General features: G+C 38.5%; 1 protein-coding gene across 2 annotated transcripts in view; it reads left to right on the top strand.

Moving 5' to 3' along the window:
- Positions 1-24,648, top strand: part of PCCB (propionyl-CoA carboxylase subunit beta) — a 103,687-nt gene that overhangs the window by 13,589 nt on the left and 65,450 nt on the right. For both annotated transcript variants that reach the window (XM_008708275.2, XM_008708262.2), the window contains one exon: positions 19,286-19,396. In XM_008708275.2, the coding sequence (XP_008706497.1) occupies positions 19,286-19,396 (111 nt within the window). The remainder of the gene's footprint in view (positions 1-19,285; positions 19,397-24,648) is intronic.

Raw genomic sequence — 24,648 nt, 5'->3', positions numbered from 1 at the left:
AAGGGGATCCCTCTTACACTGTTGGTGGGAATGCAAGTTGGTACAGCCACTTTGGAAAACAGTGTGGAGTTCCCTTAAAGAGTTAAAAATTGAGCTACCCTATGATCCAGCCATTGCACTACCGGGTATTTACCCCAAAGATACAGACGTAGTGAAGAGAAGGGCCATATGCACCCCAATGTTCATAGCAGCCTTGTCCATAATAGCTAAATCATGGAAGGAGCCGAGATGCCCTTCAACAGATGACTGGATTAAGAAGATGTGGTCCATATATACAATGGAATATTACTCAGCCATCAGAAAGAATGATTACCCAACATTTGCAGCAACATGGACGGGACTGGAGGAGATTATGTTAAGCGAAATAAGTCAAGCAGAGAAAGACAGTTATCATATGGTTTCACTCATTTATGGAACATAAGAAATAGCACTAAGATTGGTAGGAGAAGGAAGGGAAGAATGAAGGGGGGGTAAACAGAAGGGGGAATGAACTACGAGAGACTGTGGACTCTGGGAAACAAACTAAGGGTTTCAGAGGGGAAGGGGGTGGGGGACTGGGATAGGCCAGTGATGGGTATTAAGGAGGGCATGTATTGCATGGTGCACTTTGTGTTATATGCAAATAATGAATCATGGAACACTACATCAAAAACTAAGGATATACTGTATGGTGACTAACATAACATAATAAAAAAATTATTATAAAAAAATCTGGGATTGTGATACCTTCAGTTTTGTTTTTCTTTTTTTCAGGATTGCTTTGGCTACTCGGGATTTTTGTGGTTGTATACAAATTTTAGGATTATTTGTTCTGGTTTGGTGAAAAATAGGGATTGCATTAAATCTGTATATTGCTTTGCGTAGTATGGACATTTTAACAGTATTTGTTCTCTCAATCCATGAACATAGAATATCTTTCCATTTGTGTTTTCAATTTCTTTCATCAGTGTTCTATAGTTTTCAGAGTACAAGTCTTTCACCTCCTTCATTAAGGTTATTCTGAGGTATTTTATTCTTTTGAGAGCAATTGTAAATGCACTATTTTCTTAATTTCTCTTTCTGATGCTTCCATAATTAGTGTATAGAAATGCAATGGGTTTTTGATACTGATTTTGTATCTTGCAACCTTATTGACTTCATTAATCAGTTCTAGTAGTTTTTTTTTTTTTTAAGATTTTATTTATTTATTCAACAGAGATAGAGACAGCCAGCGAGAGAGGGAACACAAGCAGGGGGAGTGGGAGAGGAAGAAGCAGGCTCATAGCGGAAGAGCCTGATGTGGGGCTCGATCCCAGATCGCCGGGATCACGCCCTGAGCTGAAGGCAGACGCTTAACCGCTGTGCCACCCAGGCGCCCCTGTTCTAGTAGTTTTTTTGGTGGAGTCTTTAGGGTTTTCTATATATAGTATGTCATCTGTAAACAGTGAATGTTTTCCCTCTTCCTTACCAATTTGGATGCCTTTTAGTTTTGATGTCTGCTTGCTGTGGCTAAAATTTTTAGTACTGTATTGAATAGAAGTGTGAGAGTGGACATCCTTGTCTTGTTCCTGACCTTAGGGGAAAAGCTCTCAGTTTTTCACTATTGAATATAATGTTAGTTGTTGGTTTTCATGTATGTCTTTTATTATGTTGAAGTATGTTCTAACTGTACTTTGTTGAGGGCTTTTATCATGAACAGATGTTATACTTTGTCAAATGCTTTTTCTGCATCACTTGAAATGATCTTATCGTTTTTATTCTTTTATTGATAAGATGTATCATGTTATTTTGCAAATATTGAATCACCTTCAGGCCAGGAACAAATCCCATTATTGGTAGTGAACGATTTTATTAATGTATTGTTGGATTTGGTTTGTCACTATTTTATGGAGGATTTTTGCATCTGTGTAGATCAGAGATACTGGTCTATGTTCTTTTTGTTTTTGGTATCAGGGTAATGCCTCATAGAATGATTCTGGAAGGGGCGCCTGGGTGGCACAGCGGTTAAGCGTCTGCCTTCGGCTCAGGGCGTGATCCCGGCGTTATGGGATCGAGCCCCGCATCAGGCTCCTCCGCTATGAGCCTGCTTCTTCCTCTCCCACTCCCCCTGCTTGTGTTCCCTCTCTCGCTGGCTGGCTGTACCTCTGTCAAATAAATAAATAAAATCTTAAAAAAAAAAAAAAAAGAATGATTCTGGAAGCTTTCCTTCCTCTCCTATGTTTTTGGAATAGTTTGAGAAGAATAGTTATTAATTCTTTCAGTGTTTGGGAGAATTCACCTCTGAAGCCATCTTTTTTAATTTTTAATTTTTTTTATTACTGATTCAGTTGCATTGCTGGTGATTGGTCTGTTCAAATTTTCTGTTTCTTTCTGTTTCAGTTTTGGGAAGTTATGTTTGTAGAAATTTATCTACTTCTAGGTTGTCCAGTTTGGTGTATAATTTTTCATAATATTTTGTTACCAATTTTTATATTTCTTTGGTGCTATTTCTCCTTCATTTCTGATTTTGAGTCTTCTTTTTTTTGTAAGTCTGGCTAAAGGTTTATCAATTTTGTTGATTTTTTTTTTTTCCCAAAGAGCTAGCTCCTGGTTTTATTGATCTGGTTTTTTGTTTGTTTGTTTTTTCTATTTCATTTATTTCTGCTCTAATCTTTAATTCTTTCTGCTGGTTTTGGGTTTGGTTTGTTCTTTTTCTAGCTCCTTTAGGTGTACAGTTTGGTTGTTTATTTGAGATTTTTCTTGTTTCTTGAGGTAGGCCTGTATTGCTATAAACTTCCCCCTTAGAATAGTTTTTGCTGCATCCCAAAGATTTTGGGCTATTTTCATTTTCATTTGTCTCCATGTATTTTTCAATTTTCCCTTTGATTTCTTGGTTGACCCATTCATTATTTAGTACAGTTATTTAACCTCCATGTATTTGTGTTCTTTCGAGATTTTTTTCTTGTGGTTGATTTCTAGTTTGATAGTGTTGTGGTTGGAAAAGATGCATGGTCTGACTTCAGTCGTTCTGAATTTGTTGAGACTTGTTTTGTGGCCTAATATTCGATCTATTCCTGGAATGTTCTGTGTGTGCTTGGGAGTACTGAATCCTAACCAGTAGGCCACAGAGATCCATGTGCACTTGAAAAGAATGTGTATTCCCATTTTTAGGATGGAATGTTCTGATTATATGTTAGATCTATCTGGTTCAGTGTTTCATTCAAAGCCATTGTTTCCTTGTTGATGTTCTGTTGGATATCTGTCCATTGATCTGAGTGAGATGTTAAAGTCCTTTACTATTGTTTTACTATAGATTACTTCCTTTGTGTTTATTACTAGCTGCTTTATGTATTTGGGTGCTCTCATGCTGGGTGTGTGAATATTTACAATTGTTACACCTTGGCAGATTGTTCTATTTATGATTATATAGTACCCTTCTTTGTTTCTTGTTACAGTCTTTTATTTTAAAGTCCATTTTGTCTGATTGTAAGTATTGCCACCATGGCTTGCTTTTCACTTTCATTTGCATAATAAATGCCTTTCCATTTCTTCATTTTTGATCGGCATGTGTCTTTCTGTCTGAAATGAGTATTTTGAAGGCAGAGTATTGATTGATATTGCTTTTTTATCCTTTCTATCACCATATGTCTTTTGATTGGAATGTTTAGGCATTTACATTTAAAGTAATTGTTTATAGGTATGTATTTGTTGCTGTTTTGTTACTGCTTTTATGGTTGTTTTTGTATTTCTTCCCTGTCCCTTTCTTCTCTTGTTCTCTCACAGTTTGCTGGCTTTGTTTAGTGATATACCTGGATTCCTTTCTCTTTATTCTTTGCGTATCTATTACTGGTTTTTGATTTGTGGTTACCATTAGGTTTGTATATAAGATCTGCATATAGTGGTTTATATTAAGTTGATGGTTGCTTAAGTTTGAACCCATTCTTTCCTCCTCTTTCCCCCCAGGTTTTAGGTATATGCTGTCCTACTTTACGGCCTTTTATTTTTTTAATACCTTGACTGATTTTTTTATAGATAAACTTAATATTACTGCTTTTGTGGTTCCTACTTTTCTTACTCTTACTTATGATCTCTCTTTTCCAATCAAAGAGTCCCCTTTAACATTTCTGACTTTGTTTTTAAATTTTCCCAGATTTGGGGCCCTGACTGGCTCAGTTGGTAGGACATGTGACTCTTGATCTTGGGGTTGTGAGTTCAAACCCCATGTTGGATATAGAGGTTACTTAAAAATAGGATTAAAATTTTTTTCTCCCCACCTTTATTGAGTCTTGTGATAACTGTTTCTGGTTTTGGCATCAGGATAATTCTGGCCTCATGGAATCAGTTGGAAGTATTGCTTCTCTTCTCTTTTTATGGAAGAATTAATAAAGGGTTGACATTAAATCTATAAATGTTCAGTAAAATTCATCAGTGTAGCAATCTGGGCCTTGAGTTTGCTTTATAAGTAATGTACATAATGTAGTTGATCTATAATATATTAATCTCAGGTGTACAAGATACTCAGTAATTCTATACATTATGCAGTGCTCATCATGATAAGTGTAGTTCTCATCTATCACAGTGTTATTACAATATTCTTAGGTATATTCCCTATACTAAACTTTTCATCCCCAGGACTTATAACTGGAAGTTTGTACCTCTTAATCCTCTTCACCTATTTTGCCCATCTCCCACCCTCCTCCCCTCTGTTTGAATCTATATTTGTTACAGGTTTATCAGATTTTCTGTTTCTTCCTGACTCAGTTTCAGTAGTTTGTATTTTTATAGGAATTAGTCCATTTAATCTTAGTCATCAAATTTGTTGCTGTACAATTTATAGTATTTTCTTTTTTTGTTATTTTCTTATCTTTATTTCTGTAGTAATGGCTCCTGTTTCTCATTTTAGTAATACAAATATTTTTGTCTATTTCAAATTTTGTCAATTTTGTTGTCAAGCAACTTTTTGATTTTTCTCTGTTGTCTTTATATTCTATTTGATTTATTTCTACTACTAGTTTCCCTTCTCCTGTTAGCTCTGTTCTTTTTCTAGTTTCTTAAGGTAGAATATTGGATTATTGATTTGAAATCTTTTTTCTTTTAATATGCCCATTTATAGCTATGAATTTTAGCTGTAGTCTTAAATGAGACATGTGGTCTCTTCTAGAGAATGTTTTGCATGCACTTGAATGTGTAGTGTTGTTGGGGGCAGTGTTCTATATATGTTTATTGCACATGATGGTTTATAGTGTTTAAGTCTGCTGTTCTTCACTGATCCCCAGTCTGGTGGTTTTATCCATTATTAGAGGTAGGATATGTAAGTCAATAGCTACTGTTGTAGACCTGTCTATTTCTTCCTTCAATTTCTGTCAATTTTTGCTTCACATATTTTGGGGCTCTGTTAGGTGCATATATTTTTATAATTGTATATCTTGTTGGTGTATTGAACTTTTTATCAATATATGTATGTATTTACCTCCTGTAATTTTTTTATTTTGAAGTCTGTATTGTCTGACAATAGTAGAGCCACCCTGGACCTGTTTAGATTACCTTTTGCATAGAATTTTTATCTTTTTATCTTTTTTTTTTTTTTTTAAGAATGTGGTTTAGATTTTGTTTAATTGAGGGAGAGACAGTGAGAGGAGAGTGAGGGAGAGAGAGCAGGAAAGGGGGGAGGGTCAGAAGGAGAAGCAGACTCCCTGCTGAGCAGGAGCCTGATGCTGCCTTGGGCTGATCAGGGACTCCAGGATCATGACCTGAGCTGAAGGCAGACACTTAACTGACTGAGCCACCCAGACACGCCAACATAGAATCTTTTTCTTTTTCCTTTTTTTATTTAAACCTTCTGATGTCCTCATCTATAAAGTGAGGTTCTTGTGGAAAAATGTAGACATATTTTTATTAAACTTGATTTTTAATTTTTTATTCAACTTATTTAAATTTAAAAAGCACCTCCCCAAACAGTTGCCCTGTTTCCTCCCCTCCCCTAATTTATTCTCTGTATCTACAAGCTTTTTAAAAAATATATACATCTATTCTTTTAGGTTCTACATATGCCTAGTGCAGTATTTGTCTGTCTTTGACATTTCACTTAGCGTAATGCCTTTGAGCTCCATCCATGTTGTTGCAAATGACAGTTTTGTTTGTTTGTTTGTTTTTTTACGGCAGAATAATATTCCGGTGTATATATGTACCACAATTTATCCATTCATCCATTGATGGACACTTAGGTTGTTTCTGTATCTTGGCTATTGTAAATAATGCTTTAGTGAACATGGGGGTACAGATTATCCTTTCGCATTAGTGTTTTCATTTTCTTCAGATAGATACCCAGTAATTGAATTTCTGGATCTTATGGTAGCTCTAATTTTAATTTTTCGAGGATCCTCCATAGTGTTTTCCATTGCGGTTGCACCAATTTACATTCCCACTAACAGTACACGAGGGTGTCCTTTTCTTTTCTTTTTTTTTTTTTTAAATTTTTTATTATGTTAGTCACCATACAGTATATCCTTAGTTTTTGATGTAGTGTTCCATGATTCATTATTTGCATATAACACCCAGTGCACCATGCAATACGTGCCCTCCTTAATACCCATCACCAGCCTACCCCAGTCCCCCACCCCCCTCCCTTCTGAAACCCTTAGTTTGTTTCCCAGAGTCCACAGTCTCTCGTAGTTCATTCCCCCTTCTGTTTACCGCCCCTTCATTCTTCCCTTCCTTCTCCTACCAATCTTCCTGCTATTTCTTATGTTCCATAAATGAGTGAAACCATATGATAACTGTCTTTCTCTGCTTGACTTATTTCGCTTAACATAATCTCCTCCAGTCCCGTCCATGTTGCTGCAAATGTTGGGTAATCATTCTTTCTGATGGCTGAGTAATATTCCATTGTATATATGGACCACATCTTCTTAATCCAGTCATCTGTTGAAGGGCATCTCGGCTCCTTCCACGATTTAGCTATTGTGGACAAGGCTGCTATGAACATTGGGGTGCATATAGCCCTTCTCTTCACTACGTCTGTATCTTTGGGGTAAATACCCGGTAGTGCAATGGCTGGATCATAGGGTAGCTCAATTTTTAACTTTTTAAGGGACCTCCACACCGTTTTCCAAAGTGGCTGTGCCAACTTGCATTCCCACCAACAGTGTAAGAGGGATCCCTTTGCTCATGGATCGGAAGAATAAACATAGTTAAAATGTCTGTGCTACCCAGAGCAATCTACACGTTCAATACCATCCCGATCAAAATACCAATGACATTTTTCAAAGAGCTGGAACAAATAGCTCTTAAATTTGTGTGGAACCAGAAAAAGCCCCAAATCGCCAAGGAATTGTTGAAAAGGAAAAACAAAGCTGGGGACATCACATTGCTGGATTTCAAGCTGTACTACAAAGCTGTGATCACAAGGACAGCATGGTACTGGCACAAAAACAGACACATAAACCAATGGAACAGAATAGAGAACCCAGAAATGGACCCTCGGCTCTTTGGGCAACTAATCTTTGACAAAGCAGGAAAAAACATCCAGTGGAAAAAAGACAGTCTCTTCAATAAATGGTGCTGGGAAAACTGGACGGATATATGCAAAAGAATGAAACTTGACCACTCTCTCACACCATACACACAGACAAACTCCAAATGGATGAAAGACCTCGATGTGAGAAAGGGTGTCCTTTTCATACCCTTACCCACACTTGTTAATTCTTGTCTTTTTGATAATAGGCATTCTAGTAGGAGTGAAGTGATATCTCCTTGTGGTTTTGATTTGCATTTCTCTGATTAGTGAAGTCAGGTATCTTCTCTTGTACCTGTTGGCCATCTGTATGTCTTCTTCAGAAAAATGTCTGGTTCAGCTCTCCCCATGTTTTAATTGGATGTTTTTCTATTGAGTTGTGTGATTTCTTTATATATTTTGGATGTTAGCCCTTTATCAGAGAAGATTTGCAAATATCTTCTCCCATTCATAGGTTTTCTTTTCATTTTGTTGAAGGTTTCCTTTGCTGTGCAGAAGCCTTTTAGTTTGGTGTAGTCCCATTTGTTTATTTTTGCTTTTGTTGCTTTTGCTTTTGGTGTCAGATTAAGGAAAAACCATTGCTGGGGCACTTGGGTGGCTCAGTCGGTTGAGCGTCTGCCTTTAGCTCAGGTCATGGTCTTAGGGGCTTGGAACAAGCTCCACAGTGGGCTCCCTGCTGAGTGGGGAGCCTACTTCTCCCTCTCCCTCTGTCCCCACCACTCATGCTCTCTCTCAAATAAATAAAATCTTTTTTTTTTTTCTTAACGATTTTATTTGACAGAGAGACAGCCAGTGAGAGAGGGAACACAAGCAGGGGGAGTGGGAGAGGAAGAAGCAGGCTCCCAGCAGAGCAGGGAGCCCGACGCGGGGCCCGATCCCAGAACTCTGGGATCATGCCCTGAGCCGAAGGCAGACACTTAATGACTGAGCCACCCAGGCGCCCCTGAAATAAATAAATAATATCTTAAAAAACAAAACAAAACAAAACAAAAACTTTGCTAAGACCTGTGTCAAGGAGCTTACTGCCCATGGCTTCTATGAGTTTCTGGTTTCTGGTTTTATACGTAAGTCTAATTCATTTTGAGTTGATCTTTGTATATAGACAAAGGCAGCTGTCCAGTTTCTTTTGCATTGGCTTTCCAGTTTTTCACAATACTTTTCTTTCTTTCCTTCGAGAAGGAGGGAGAGAGAGAGAGAGAGACAGTGTGTGTGTGTGTGTGTGTGTGTGTGTGTGTGTGTGTGTGTGTGAGTGAAGGGCAGAGGGAGAGGGAGAGAGAGAATCCCAAGCATGTTCTACGTTCAGCATGAATGCTGATATGGGCTTGATCTCAGACCCTGAGATCATGACCTTAGCCGAAATCAAGAGTCAGATGCTTAACCAACTGAGCCACCCAGGCACCCTTACAGCACCACATTCTGAAGAGGCTGTCCTTTTCCCCATTGTATATTCATGGCTCCTCTCTCAAAAGTTAATTGACCATATATGTGTGGTTTTATTTCTAGGTGCTCTGTTCTGTTGGTTTATGTGTCTGTCTGAATTCAGTCCCATACTGTTTTGATTATTATTGCTTTGTAATATAGTTTGAAATCAGGATCATGATACCTCTAGGTTTGTTCTTTCTCAAGATTGCTTTATTTGGGATCTTTTAAAGTTTCATACAAATTTTGGGATTCTTTGTTTTTATTTGTGTGAAAAATGCCATTGGAATTTTTTTTTCCCAATCAAATTTTGATAGGGATTGTATTGAATCTACATATTACTTTAGGGTACTATGGACAATTTATTCTTTCCATCTATGCATATAGAATATCTTTCCATTTGTGTTATTTATCAGTTTCTTCTAATAATGTTTTAAGGTTTCGATATACAGACCCTTGGTTAAATTCTTGGGTATTTTATTCTTTTGGATGTAATTGTAAATGGGATTTTTACTTAATTTATTTTCTAATAATTATTAGTATGTAGAGATGCAGCAGATTTTTATATACTGATTATATATCCTGCAACTTTACTGAATTTATTTATTCTAATTTTTTTTTTTTTTTTTGGAATCTTTAGGTTTAGGGTTCAGGGCGTGTGTATATATATTTATACACACACACACACACATACACACACACATATATAATACGTCATCTGCAGATAGTGACAGTTTTACTTTGTTTCCAGTTAGGATGCCCTTTCTTTTTTGTGACTGTTCTGGTTAGGACTTCAATTCTGTGCTGCATAAAAATGGTGAGACTGGGCATCTTTGTCTTTTTCCTGATCTTAGTGGAATCGCTTTCAGATTTTCAACATTCAGTATGATATTAGCTGTGGGCTTGTTATATTTGGCCTTTATTATGTTGAGGTACGTTCTCTGTATACCTGCTTTGTCAAGAAATTTTATCATAAATGGATGTTGAATTTTGTCACATGTCAAATTTTCTCTGGCTCTGTTTAGATGATCATGATTTTTATTATTATATTATAGATGTTAAACCATCCTTGCATTCCTTGAATAAATCCCATTTGATCATCGTATATGATATTTTTAATGTATTGTTGAGTTAGATTTACTGATAGTTTGAGGATTTTTGCATCTGTGTTCATCAAGAATATTGGCCTGTAGGGGCACCTGGGTGGCTCAGTTGTTAAGCATCTACCTTCGGCTCAGGTCATGATCCCAGGGTCCTGGGATCGAGCCCTGCATCGGTCTCCCTGCTCAGTAGAAAGTCTGCTTCTCCCTCTCCCACTCCCGCTGCTTGTGTTCCCTCTCTTGCTGTCTCTCTCTCTGTTGAATAAATAAAATCTTAAAAAAAAAAAAAAAAGAATATTGGCCTGTAATTCTTCTTTTTCTGGTATCTTTGGTTTTGATATCAGGATAGTCTGGTCTTGTAAAATGAGTTTGGAAGAGTTCCCCTCTGTTTTATTTTGTTTTGTTTTGTTTTTTTTGGAGGAGTTTTAGAAGAATTGGTAAACATGTACAGCTCTCCAGGGGATAGCGGCACACTGGAACCTGGTAGGGGGTAAGTGCAGAGATAGTGCCCGCCCTCTGAGGTCTCTGGAAAGGATTACTGTTGGCCCCAAGATACATTCCTAATAAAAACAAAAGTCTGCCTTCAGATTGCAATTATGATGATCAGCTAATAAGCCTTCTTCACAGACAGACAGTTCCTAAGCCTGTTGCCCCTTGTTGTGCATTGTGGGTTATGGACGCTTTAGAACTTTTTCTCATTTTTTGCAGTCCTGTGGGTCTCAGGAGTGTAAGCCCTACTGGCCACCAGAGTCAGGTGATGCAGAGGTGTCCGTTGGCAGCAGTCACAAAAATCAGGTTACCAGATGGTATGATTTTCTTTCTGGGTCACACCAATTATTGCAGTCCCATGGAACCAAGAATGTAAGGTCCTCTGACCTCCAGAACCAAGCCATCAAGAGATGTCCCCTAGATGGCACCTGCAAAAATTGGGGCACCAGGTTTGTGCAAAAGCTCCCTTCTAGGAGATGCTAGTGCTCTGGAGCATGGCAAAGAGAACACAAAGATGGTGCCCCCTCAGCCTCTGTTCTTGTTGAGTATTCAAGCAGGCTCCTAGATGTATGTGTATATGTCTGCCCTTCAGGCTGATGGTTTAATATAAGCATGTGAGCTTTCTTCACTTTAAGTCTGGGTGCAGTTTGCTGCCTTTGAGCTGTGTTTTGGGGTGAGTCCAAGTGTGTGAGGCCTTAAAAGTGGTTTTCAAGATTGCTTCCCAGTCTTGTGGGTCTCAGGATATGAGCCCTGTTAGGTAATTTGGGGGTGTGTCTCTCAGGTGTTTATCTTAAAAGTTTGGGATTCTCAGTTTGGGGCTCTAACTCTTTGCTCCTTAGGGAGAAGGTCCAGGTTTTACATGAGGTTAATGTGCTATTGTGTCCCCCAGCCTCTCATACCTGCCTTGATGTGGTTTTCTTCTGTGTAGTTGTCACTGATTCAGCCTTTAGGATTTTTATTTTTATTTTTTTAGAGGACATTTTAGAGGACATTATTTTTTTAGAGGACATCAATATGTAGCTATAGATGCATTGTGGCTATGGGAGGAGGTGCGTTCAGGTTCTTCCTATATTACCCTCAAAAGCTGCATTTTTTTTTTTAAAGATTTTATTTATTCATTTGATGGAGACAGCCAGTGAGAGAGGGAACACAAGCAGGGGGAGTGGGAGAGGAAGAAGCAGGCTTCCAGCGGAGGAGCCCGATGTGGGGCTCGATCCCGGAACTCTGGGATCACGCCCTGAGCCGAAGGCAGATGCTTAACGACTGTGCCACGCAGGCGCCCCAAAAGCTGCATTTTTAAATCTATAGTAATAGAGGAATTTAACCCGTTTACATTTAATGTGATTACTAATAAAGGATTTATTTCTGCTATTTTACCTATTTTCTCTGTTTTTTTGTTCCTTGTTTCCTCCATTAATGCTTTTACTAGTAGTTATTTTTTTAAGTGTGTCATTTTGATTCACTTCTTTCATTCATTTTCATCATTTTTCTCCTAATGGTTATCTAGGGGATTACAATTATTACCTTAAATTTACAGCAATTTGTTTTGAATGATACCAGTTTAGCTTCAGTAGTATACAGAAGTTCTACTTGTATATATCTCCATTCTTCCTCCATGTCGTTATTATAGATTATATCTTTATACATTGTGTACCCATTAACAGATTTATAATTGTTTTGTGCATTTGCTTTTTAAATACCATGGGAAGAAGAGAGATGTTACAGACAAAATCAAAGTACTGTAATAATACTGTTTTTTATGTTTACTTAAAAAATTCCATTTATTAGTGTTTATTTTTTCTCATGGCATCAAGGTACTTACTGTGGTGCTTTCATTTCAGGCTAAAGAACCTGTAACATTTCTTGAATGGCATGTCTACTGTAACAACCTTCTTCAGCTTTTGTCTGGAAATGTCTTAATTTTTCTTTTATTCTTGAAGGATAGTTTTGTTGGATATGTTTGACACTTTTCTTTTTCCTTTCAAGACTCTTAAATATCCCACTGGACTCTGTGATTTCTGGTAAGAAATCAGCTGTTAATTTTATTGAGGATGTACTGTATGTGACAAGATCTTCTCTCTTGCTGCCCTCACATTCTTTTCCTTATGTTTGGGTTTCACTAGTTTGATTATAATGTGAGCTTGGTGTGAATCTGAGTTCATCCTGCCTGCATGGAATTCACTGAGATTCTTGGATGTGTATATTTACATCTTTCATCAAATCTGGGAAGTTTTCAGACATTATTTCTTGAAATATTTTATCTGCTTCTTCCTCTTCTTTAAAAAAAAAAACTTTTTGCTCTTTTAAAAAAAATTAAATTCAATTAACATATAATATATTAGTTTCAGAGGTCAAGTTCAGTGATTCATCAGTCTTATATAACACCCAGTGCTCCTTGCGTCATGTGCCTTCCTTAGTGTCCATCACCCAGTTACCCTATCCCACAATCCCCTCCCCTCCAGCAACCCTCATTTTTTCCTATGATTAAGGGTCTCTTATGGTTTGTCTCCCCCTCTGATTTTGTCTTGTTTTATTTTTCCCTTCCTTCCCCTATGATCCTGTTTTGTTTCTTAAATTCCACATGCGTGAAATCATATGATAACTGTCTTTCTCTGATTGACTTATTTCACTTAGCATAATACCCTCTAGTTCCAGCCACATCATTGCAAATGGCAAGATTTCTTTCTCCTTTTTGATGGCTGAGTAGTATTCCATTACATATACACACACACACACACACACACACACACACACACATACATACCACATCTTCTTTATCCATTCATCTGTCAATGGACATCAGGGCTCTTTCCATAGTTTGGCTATTGTAGACATTGCTGCTAAAAACATTGGGGGTGCAGGTGCCCCTTTGGATCACTGCATTTATGTTCTTGGGGTAAATACCTTGTAGTGCAATTGCTGGGTCTTAGGATGGCTCTATTTTCAACTTTTGGAAGAACCTCCATTCTGTTTTCCAGAGTAGCTGCACCAGCTTGCATTCCCACCAACAGTGTAAGAGGGTTCCCCTTTCTCCACATCCTTGCCAACATCTGTTGTTCCCGACTTGTTAATTTTAGCCATTCTGACTGGTGGGAGGTGGTAGTATCTCACTTTGGTTTTGATTTGTATTTCCCTGCTGCCAAGTGCTGTTGAACATTTTTTTCATGTGTTTGTTGGCTATTTGTATGTCTTCTTTGGAGTAATGTCTGTATATGTCTTCTGCCCATTTTTTGATTGGATTATTTGTTCTTTGGGTGTTGAGTTTGATAAGTTATTTATAGGTTTTGGGTACTAGCCCTTTATCTGATATGTTGTTTGCAAATATCTTCTTGCATTCTGTTGGTTGTCTTTTGGTTTTGTCAACTGTTTCCTTTTCTATGCAAAAACTTTTTATCTTGATGAAGTCCCAATTCATTTTTGCCTTTGTTTCCCTTGCTTTTGGAGATGTGTCTAGCAGAAGTTGCTGTAGCCAAGGTCGAAGAGGTGTTGCCTCTGTTCTCCTCTAGGATTTTGGTGGATTTTCCTGTCTCACATTTAGGTCTTTCATCCATTTTGAGTCTATTTTTGTGTATGGTGTAAGAAAATGGTCCAGTTTCATTCTTCTGGATGTGGCTGTCCAATTTTCCCAACACCATTTGTTGAAAAGACAGTCTTTTTTCCATTGGATATTCTTTCCTGCTTTGTGGAAGGTTAGTTGACCATAGAGCTGAGGGTCTTCTTCCTCTTCTTCTGAGAGTACTGTAATGTGTATGTTGGTACATGTCTGCTTCCTTACGGGTTCCTCAGGCTGTTCATTTTTCTTTTTTGTTTTCTTAGCTTCTCCTCAGACTAATTTCAGTTGTCTTATCTTCAAGTTCTCTGAATTTTTCTTTTGCTCAAAATCTGCTGTTCAACCCCTTTAGTAAGCTTTTCATTTCAGTTATTGTCCTTTTCAACTCCAGAATATCTGCTTAGTTTCTTTTTATTTCTGTCTCTTTATTGGCATATTCATTTTGTTCACTGTTGTTTTTTTTTTTAATTCCCCCCCCCCCCTCATGATTTCCTTTAGCTCATTGACTTGTATTTAAGACTATTGCTGGGGTTCTTGGGTTGCTCAGTCGCCTGAATGTCTGACTCTTGGTTTTGGCTCAGGTTATGATCTCATGGGTCATGAGATCAAGCCCTGTGTCAGATTCCCTTCTCTCCCTTTGCCTCTCCTGCAACTTGTGCATACATGTAGGTGCATTCTCCCTCTCTCTTTTTCTCCCTCTCTCTTTTTCTCCCTCTTTTTCTCCCCCCCTTTCTCTCTCTTTTTCTCTCTCTAAAATAAAATAAATAAGTCTTTTAAGAAAGACTGTTCCTATAACATCTTTGACAATTCCAATGTCTGAGCTTCCTCAGTGATGGTTTCTGTCAAATTCTTTGTTTACTGTGAATGGTCTATAGTAGCCTGTTTCTTTATGTGTTTAGTAATTTCTTGTTTTTGTTGAGTACTGGGAATAATGTGTATTTCTGGTAATGTTGTAAATCTAATTCACTCATCAGGGATTGTGGAGTTTTGCTTGTTGGGGGCTGAATCTATCCATTTGTGACTTTCTGAGCTGTTTTTGCAAAAATATGTTACATGTTGAGTGTGGTCACTGAAGTTTCTGGCAGTCAACCAGTGACCTGACATAGATTTCTTTAAACATCTGGCTCCTTGAAGAGAAACTGACTTTTTTATTTTTATTTATTTATTTTTAAAAACTTGTTGGATTTTATTTTTTATTTTTAAATATTTTATTTATTTGTCAGAGAGAGAGAGAAAGCACAAGCAAAGGCAGTGGCAGGCAGAGGGAGAAGTAGGCTCCCTGCTGAACAAGGAGTCCAATGCGGGATTTGATCCCAGGCCCCTGGGATCATGACCTGAGCTGAAGGCAGGTGCTTAACTCACTGAGCCACCCAGGCATCGCAAGAAACTGTCTCCTTAAATCCCATCTCAGCTTTAGAGAGCTACTTGAACCTGTCCAGGTTGAAACAGCTGCCAGCCTCTGTACTGGTCCTTTATTGATCAAAAGCCATGATCAGTAATCAATACACATAACCCTGATTTTTGGGGGATAGGGTGCTTATTGCCTACTCTGACAACAGCTAGCCACACTAGAAACATGGGCTGATAGTCCCCATGGCTGCCTGCTGCAGGGTTGCAGGGTGTGGCATGGTTCTGCTAGACTCCAGAGTTTCAAAATAGTTGCTTCAGACTGTTCCTGTGAAATCAATAGATGTTTCGTTTGAGGCCTGGATTCTTAGAACTTCTTGTTCCAGCATTTTCTATGATATCACTCAACTCTTTTGTGTTAAACACATAATTTTAATGTAGTTTTGTAATTCCTCTGACTTTTTAAAAAACTGTGTTTATTGAGTTATTTGGCAGTTGCTCTAAGGGTTACGATATGTATGTCAATTGACCACAGTCCCTACTTCAAATTAAAACTGACTTAATTCTGGTAAAATATAGGATCTTTGATCCCATAGCTCCCCTTCCTTTGTTCCGTTATTGTTATATACCTTATGAGTCTAGAAACAAAGTATTAAAATAATTGCTTTATACAATCTTGTCTTCTAAAGTATTAGAGAACTATAGACAGTATTGTATATTTAATCACATATTTAACATTTTTAGTGATATTACTTACTCCTGTGGATTTTAATTACTGTCTGTTGTTATTTTCTTTCACCCTGAAGGACATCCTGAGGTGTGGGCAATGGTAGCAGCCTTAGTTAAGAATGTCACTGTTCTTATCTCAAGTTTAGCAATGTTGTTTTGTTTTTTTAATCAATAAGCACTTCTCAATTTGTTAATATTTGATCTGATTCCCTAAGCCTCCGAATGTTTGTTTTTGACAATTTTGTCCAGTTGTATAGTTGTTTCTTTGGGGGGAGAGTTTTCTGAACTCTTCATTCTGCCATAGCTGGAAGTTTTACCCACACACCTTGATATTTTTTGCAAAATATAACTTTTTCAACTTTTTTTATTGTTGTAAAATACACATGAAATTTACCAATTTAACTATTTTTAAGTGTACATCCAGTGGTATTAAATACATTCTTAATGTTGTGCAGCCATAACCAGTATTCATCCATGTAACTCTATTCATCTTGCAAAACTGGAACTAGGGGCACCTTACTAGCTCAGTTGGAAGAGCATGGGACTGTTGATCTTGTGGTTGTGAGTTCAAGCTCCATATTGGGCGTGGAGATTACTAAAAAAAAAAAAAAAAACTTAAATGTTTTAAAAAAGAAAAGAAAAAGAAACCGGAACTTTATACCTGTTAATTGCCTCCTCTCAGCCCCTGGCAATCACCATTCTACTTTGTGTGATTTTCACTAAGTACCTTATATAAGTAGAATCATATTGTATCTTTTTAATTCAGTTGATCAATTAATTAACATACAGTGTATTATTAGTTTCAGAGGTAGAATTCAGTGATTCATCAGTTGTATATAACACCCAGTGCTCATGACCTCATGTGCCCTCCTTAATGTCCATCACCCAGTTACCGCAGCCCCCCACCCACCTCCTCTCCAGCAACCCTCAGTTTGTTTCCTATGATTAAGAATCTCTTATGGTTTGTCTTCCTTTTTGATTAAGTCTTGTTTTATTTTTCACTCCCTTCCTCTATGCTCCTCTGTTTTGTTTCTTAAATTCCACAAATGAGTGAAATCATATAATACTCCATCTCTGACTTATTTTCCCTTGACATAATACTGTCTAGTTCCATCCACGTCGTTGCAAATGGCAAGATTTCATTCCTTTTGATGGCTGAGTAATACTCCATTGTGTGTGTGTGTGTATACACATCACATCTTCTTTATCCATTCATCTGTTGATGGACATCTGGGCTCATTCCATAGTTTGGCTATTGTGGACATTGCTGCTATAAACATTGGGGTGCAGGTGTCCTGTCGGATCACTACATTTGTATCTTTGGGGTAAATACCCAGTAGTGCAATTGCTGGGTCATAGGGTAGCTCTATTTTCAACTTTTTGAGGAACCTCCATTCTGTTTTCCAGAATGGCTGTACCAGCTTGCATATTGTATTAATTTGCGTTTTTGTGAATGGCTTATTTCACTTCACTTAATGTCCTCAAGGTTTATCCATGGTATAGCACGTGACAGGAAGTTTTTCCTTTTTAAGGCTAAATAGTATTCCACTGTATGTACATACCACATTTTGCTTACTCATTCATCCATTGATGGAGACTTGGGTTGCTTCTGTGTTTCAGTTATTGTGAGTAATGTTGCTTTGAGTGTGGGTGTACAGATATCTCCTTGAGATCCTGGTTCCATTCTTTTTGGTATATTGCCAGAAGTGGAATTTCTGGATCGCATGATAATTTTTAAATTTTTGAGGAACTTCTATGCTATTTTTTGTAGTCGCTATTCCAGTTTACATTCCCACCAGTACTGTGCAAAAGTTCTAATTTCTCTACATTCTTGCAAACATTGCTTGTTTTCTGTTTGGTAGTAGCCATCCCAGTATTTGTGTTGTGGTACCTCATTCTAGCTATGGTTTGTATTTACCTAATGATTAGTGATACTGAGCTGGAGGGGCAGGGGCTTGCAGCAGTGGGGTAAGGAGGTACAACAGTGGCTACCTACCTGTCTAACTACATCTCTGTAACCAAAATCAGCAGTGGGTGATCCCTCATATTCAGAGGACAGAGTGCTTTTCGCCTGCACTGGCTCCTGAAAGCCCTGTGTAAGCTGCTCCAGGACTATAGGACTGCTGCCTGCCTTGGGGCTACGGGGCAGCGGATGAGTAGCGGCTATTGTGCTGAGAGCTAAAACTGACTAAAATTAGCTGCAGTTTATTCTCCAAATTTTCCGCTGGGAGTTGGAAGCCTTCAATAGACTAGAGTTTCAAAAAGTTTTATCGGACAGATTATGTCAGTGCAGTTGTTGTCTAGGTGAGGACAGATTCCTGGTGCTTCCTACTCTGCCATCTTCCCAGAATCCTCTGTATAGATAGCTTTTTGTTCTGTCCTCAGCTATGTCCTACGATTTATAGAAATTGGGCTGAGAGCCAAGAAAGGGCTAAAAGTGGACATACTTCTCTTACGCTGATGGAACCCAGGGGAAGGAAAAAAGTTGGGGGTTGGGCAAGGAGTCACTGGGCTTCATCATCTTGCCTGGGTCTTCCAGACCCCATTTTTTTTCTTTCCCAGGAGGTGGCCTGAGGCTTGGCCCTTCACTTATCTCTGTCCCCATGGAGCCTTCCTGGCTCCTGCTACCTCCCTTTCCCCTGCTACCTCCTTTCCCCATATGCCCTGCCCATATGAGGTGGACAGACATTGAAGACTCAGAGTAAAGTACCACCCGCCTCTTAGCCTTGCTTTGTAACTGCTGGGTACCCTCTGTCTGGGTGTGAAAGGTCGTGGCTCCAGGATAAGTGTCGGCCTTGTATATTCTGCCTAAGGTTTTCATTCATTTTCAGTCAGCTTTGTGCAGTTAGGGGTGCTGGGCCTGAGGTGTGTTTGGAGCTGGGGTAGGAGTGAATGGAGTCTCTCTGAGCTTATATCCTGTTGGAACTCTTGGGGAAACTACTGCCAAGGAGGGGAGAGAGGGTATTTGCCGCAGAAAGTAATAAGCCAGCCATTCCTCCTGTTATGGGGAGAAATTGAGTATATAATTTTGGGAGAACCTGTACTGATTAGGTCTCTTGCCTCCAGCATAGAATTTCTGTGACTAAAAGCCAAATGTAATTTTATTACTGCCTTTATCTTTCTGCAGGTAGTGCCTTGAACACCTCTGTAACTGCATGCCTTGCCTTTCTCTTTTGGCAGAGGAACGTCCTGGCATCTGGAGTCATCCCTCAGATTTCTCTGATCATGGGGCCGTGTGCTGGTGGGGCTGTGTATTCCCCCGCTCTAACTGATTTCACGTTCATGGTAAAGGTAAGAGAGAAGAGCCTGTTTCTCCTGCCTTTTGAGAATTGTGTAGTAACTCAACCTGCAATAAAAATAGTTCCTGACCTAGATCTGGGTTATCTGCATTATCACTGTTCTCAGCATAGTAACGATAAGGTCTTAGTGGAGAGAAGGTTTGGGCATGAAATCTGTAGCTTATGGGACTTCTGTGGCAGAATGTGCTTGTGTACTTCATTGGTGGGTGATTTTACTTGTTGATTTGAATTGCAAATGATTTTTAAGTAATCAAAGGACCCTGTCTTCTGCCTAGACAGATGATTGGTTGCTGAATCCTATTAAAAAAGTTCCTCATGGAGGCACCTGGGGGGCTCAGTTGGTTGAGCATCTGACTCGATTTCAGCTCAGGTTTTGATCTCAGGGTTGTGGGATCAAGCCCTGTGTTACACTCTGTCCTGGGCGTGGAGCCTGCTTAGGATTCTCTCACCCCCTCTCCCTCTGCCCTTCCCCCACACCTCCCCCCACTTTCTCTCCCTTTCTTAAAAAGAAAGAAAATGTTTCTCATGGTAGTCTTTTCTGTAATCTACTTTATTGGGAAGTTGCTTCTTATGTCTCACCTTTATTTCTTTGGCCGTTTGCCATTTCATTACATATTGTTTATAATGGTAAATCTGATCTCTAACTTCATTTTGAGAGGTGCTTTATCTTTAGTACATAATTTTGATAGAATGAGATTTCTAATTTTAAATGAGGCCTGCTTGCATTTGTACATGGGTAATTACTTTAACTTTGTACCTTTAAAAAAAAATTAGTCTTTTCCTCATGAAATACATTTAATAATAATGAGCAATAAATGCCAAGACTGATTCGGAGGGGGGGAGGTAAAGATAGTTCTCCAGTATGAGGAGAACACTGTAAATAGAGGGAGTGGAAATAGGGAACACCTTTTTCTCGAGGGTGGTTTGGCAGTAGGAATTGAGAAATTATGAAAAGCTTACCCTTTGATCCAGATATTCTGTTCTTAATGACAGACTGAAAGCAACCTATATGCTCAACAGGGGTGGATTTTAAAAATTCACATGACCACATCTCTTCCTGAACAAAGCCGAATTGCTTCTACCTTGCTTACGACATCCATATATATAATACCTACCTGAGCTCACCCAGTTCTCTTCTTCCTGCCGGAAACAGAGGTGGTAATTCCTTTGGCTAAGCCCGTCCTCTCCCCCTCTCCCTACATTCATGTGACTCTTCACACCTTTTCAGTAGCCAGCCTTCTCCTGTCCATTCTCTTTTATCTACCATCTTCAGCCTCTCCCTTAGTACTGGGTCCTCCCATCAGAACTAACCCCTCTTCAGGTATTTCCTATCTTCAAAACAACCACCAAAGCCCTTCCCTAGTCTGCATCTCCCTGTGGCTATTCCCTATTCCTATCTTCCCACCCGCTCCTTAACACATTCCAATTTGGCTCTGCCCCCTCACTCCACTAAAACCGGTTTTTTTAAGGTCATCAGTGATTTCTGTGTCACTGTCAGTGATCTTTAACACACATTCTCCTCAGTGTATTAGCAACATTTGTTTCCCTTTGCTTCCACTCCATTGTCTCTGGCATTTTTTCCTCACCTCTCCAGCTTTCTTGGTATCCATTGCCGTCTCCTGCCATTCCACTCACTGTAGATGCTGGCGTTCATTCTACATGGCTTTCTCTTTGTAGTTATTTTCTAGATTTATTGAGCTCTAATGGACATATAACACTGTATAAGTTTAAGGGGTACAATTTAAGAAACTTACATCTTGCAAAAATAGTTATTGCCCTAGTGTTAGTTAGCCAGCACCTTTGGCATCTCAAATAACTACCATTTCTTTTTTTGGTGAGAACATTTAAGATCTACTCTCCTAGCAGTTGTCAAGTATATAACACAGCATTAGCAGAAGGAATCACTGTGCTGTGCATGAGATCTCCAGAGCTTGTTCATCTTACAACTGGAAGTTTACACCTTTCACCAGCACCTCCCCATTTCTTCCAGTCCCCAGCCCCTGATAACCAGCATTCTGCTCTGTTTTTATGAGTTCAGCTTTTTAAGATTTCACACCTAAGTGAGAGCATACATTACCTGTTTTTCTCTTTCTGATTTTATTTCACTTAGCACATGCATTTATACATGGGTAATAATGAGCCATGAGTGAAATGCTCTCAAGGTCCGTCCATGTTGTGGCAGGATTTCCTTCTTTGTCATGACTGAGTAATGTCTGTGTATTGCATTTTCTTCATCTGTTTATCCATTGTTGGACCCTTAGGTTGTTTTCCTATCTTGGCTATTGTAAATCATGCTGCAGTGAACATGGGAGTACACATATCTCTTTGAGATCTTGATTTCATTTCTTTTTAAAAAAATTTTAATTCTAATGTAGTTAACATACAGTGTTATCTTAGTTTCAGGTGTATAATATAGTGATTCAACAATTCCATATATTACTCAGTGGTCTTCAAGCTAAGTGCACAATTAATCCCCTTCACCTATTTCACCCATCTGCCACCCACCTCCCCTCTGGTAACCATCTGTTCTTCATAGTTAAGAGCCTGTTTTTTGGTTTGTCTTTTTTTTCCCTTTGTTCATTTGTTTTGTTTCTTAAATTCCACACATGAGTGAAATCATATGGTATTTGTCTTTCTCCGATTGGCTTATTTCACTTAGCCTTGTACTCTAACTCTGCCCTTATCGCACATGGCAAGATTTCATTCTTTTTTATGGCTGAATAATATTCCTCTGTGTGTGTGTGTGTGTGTGTGTGTGTGTGTGTGTGTGTGTGACATCTTCTTTATCCATTCATCAATCATGGATATTTGGGGGGCTGTTTCCATAATTTGGCTATTGTAAATAACACTGCAGTAAACATAAGGATGCATATATCCCTTTGAATTAGTGTTTGTATTCTTGGTGGTATGATTACTGGATCACAGGGTAGTTTTTGAGGAACCTCCCTACTGTTATGTACAGTGGCTGCACCAGTTTGCATTCCCACCAGCAGTGCATGAGGGTTCCTTTTTATCCACATTCTTGCCAACACTTGTTTCTTGTGTTTTTGATTTTAGCCATTCTGATAGGTGTGAGATGATATCTCATTGTGGTTTTGATTTTCATTTCCCTGAAGATGAGTGATGTTGAGCATCTTTTCATGTGTCTTTTAGCCATCTGTGTTTCTTCTTTGGAGAAATGTCTGTTCATGTTTTCTACCCATTTTTTGTTTGGGTTATTTGTTTTGGGGCTGTTGAGTTGTATCAGTTCTTTATATATTTTAGATACTAACCCTTTTTTTTTTTTAAGATTTTATTTATTTATTCGACAGAGAGAGAGACAGCCAGCGAGAGAGGGAACACAAGCAGGGGGAGTGGGAGAGGAAGAAGCAGGCTCATAGCAGAGGAGCCTGATGTGGGGCTCGATCCCAGAACGCCGGGACCACGCCCTGAGCCGAAGGCAGACGCTTAACCGCTGTGCCACCCAGGCGCCCCAGATACTAACCCGTTATCAGATATGTCATTTACAAATATCTTTTCCCATTTAGTAAGTTGTCTTTTAGTTTTGTTGATGGTTTCCTTTGGATATGTATCTAGAAGTAGAGTTGCTGGATCATATGATAATTCTATTTTAACTTTTTTGGGGAACTTCCCTACTGTTTTCCATAGTGGCTGTATCAATTTACATTCCCAAAAAGAGTGCACAAGGGTTCCCTTTTCTCCACCTTTTTGCCAACATTTACCGTCTTTTTGATAATAGCCATTCTAACAGGTTGAGGTGGTACCTCCTTTTGGTTTTGATTTACATTTCTCTAATGATTCGTGATGTTGGGTATCTTTTCATATACTTCTTGACCATTTGTTTGTCTTCCTTGGAAAAATGTCTGTTGAGATCTTCTGTTCATTAAAAACATTTTTTTCTAGCTTTATTGATACAATTGTCATATAACACTGTGTTAAGTTTAAAGTGTACAATGTGATAGCTTGATACATGTCTGTATTGTGAAATGTTTATCCCAATAAGGCTAGTTAACACATTTTTCACCTCACATGATTACCATTTTGGATTTTTGTTGTAATTGTTATTGAGTTGTAGGAGTTCTTTAAATATTTTTGATATTAACCCCTTTTCAGATATATGATTTGCAAATATTTTCTCCCATTCAGGAGGTTGCCTTTTCATTTTGTTGATTTTCTTTTGCTCTGCAGAAGCTTTTTAGTTTGATGTCCTGCTTATTAATTTGTGCTTTCATTTATGCTTTTGGTGTCATATCCATAAAATTGTTGCTAAGATCAGTATCAAGGAGCAAAGTCCCTATGTTTTCTTTTTTTCTTAATTAAAAAATTTTTTTTTAAAGATTTTATTTATTTGAGAGAGAGAGAGATCAAGGGAGATCGAGGGAGAGAGCACAAGCAGGGGAGGGGCAGAGGGAGAGGGAGAGGCAGGCTCCCGCTGAACAGGGAGCCCTATGGGGGCCTAGTCCCAGGACCTTGGGATCATAACCTGAGCCAAAGGCAGATGTTTAATCGACTGAGCCACCCAGGTGCCCCTCCCTATGTTTTCTTCTAAGAGTTTTATGATTTCAGGTCTTTAAGTCTTTAACCCATTTTGAGTTAATTTTTGTGACCAGTCGAATATATGGGTCTAATTGCATTCTTCTGCCTGTAGTGATCCCGTTTTCCCAAAATCATTTCTTGAAGAGCCTTAGCTTTTCCTCATTGAATATTCTTGGCTCCCTTGTCAAATGTTAGTTGACAGTATATATGAGCGTTTACTTCTGGGCTCTTGATTCTGTTCTATTGGTTTGTGTGTCTGTTTTTATGCCCGTGCTATACTGCTTTGATTACTATAACTTTGTAGTCGAGTTTGAAATCAGAAAGTATGGTGCCTCTAGCTTTATTCATCTTTGTCAGGATCGTTTTGGCTATTTGGGGTCTTTTGTGGTTCTATACAAAGTTTAGATTTTTTCTTCTATTTCTGTCAAAAATGCCATTGGAAATTTGAAAGGAGTTGGCACTGAATCTATAGATGGCTCTGGGTAGTATGGACATTTTAACAATATTCTTATCTGGGAACATGGGATTTCTTCCATTTATTTTTGTCATCTTCAATATCTTTCATCAAAGTCATACAGCTTTCAGTGTATAGATCTTTCACCTCCTTTGTTAAATTCATTTGGAATACTTTATGTTTGATGCTATTGTGAATGGGCCGGCTTTTTCAGATATTTTATTAGTGTATAGAAATAATACTGATTTTGGTGT

The sequence above is a fragment of the Ursus maritimus genome, unplaced genomic scaffold (genome assembly GCF_017311325.1).
Source record: "Ursus maritimus isolate PB19 unplaced genomic scaffold, ASM1731132v1 scaffold_20, whole genome shotgun sequence".
Classification (NCBI taxonomy): Eukaryota; Metazoa; Chordata; class Mammalia; order Carnivora; family Ursidae; genus Ursus; species Ursus maritimus.
Note: the sequence above shows the minus strand (reverse complement) of the source record. Positions and strands in the feature narration are given on the sequence as shown.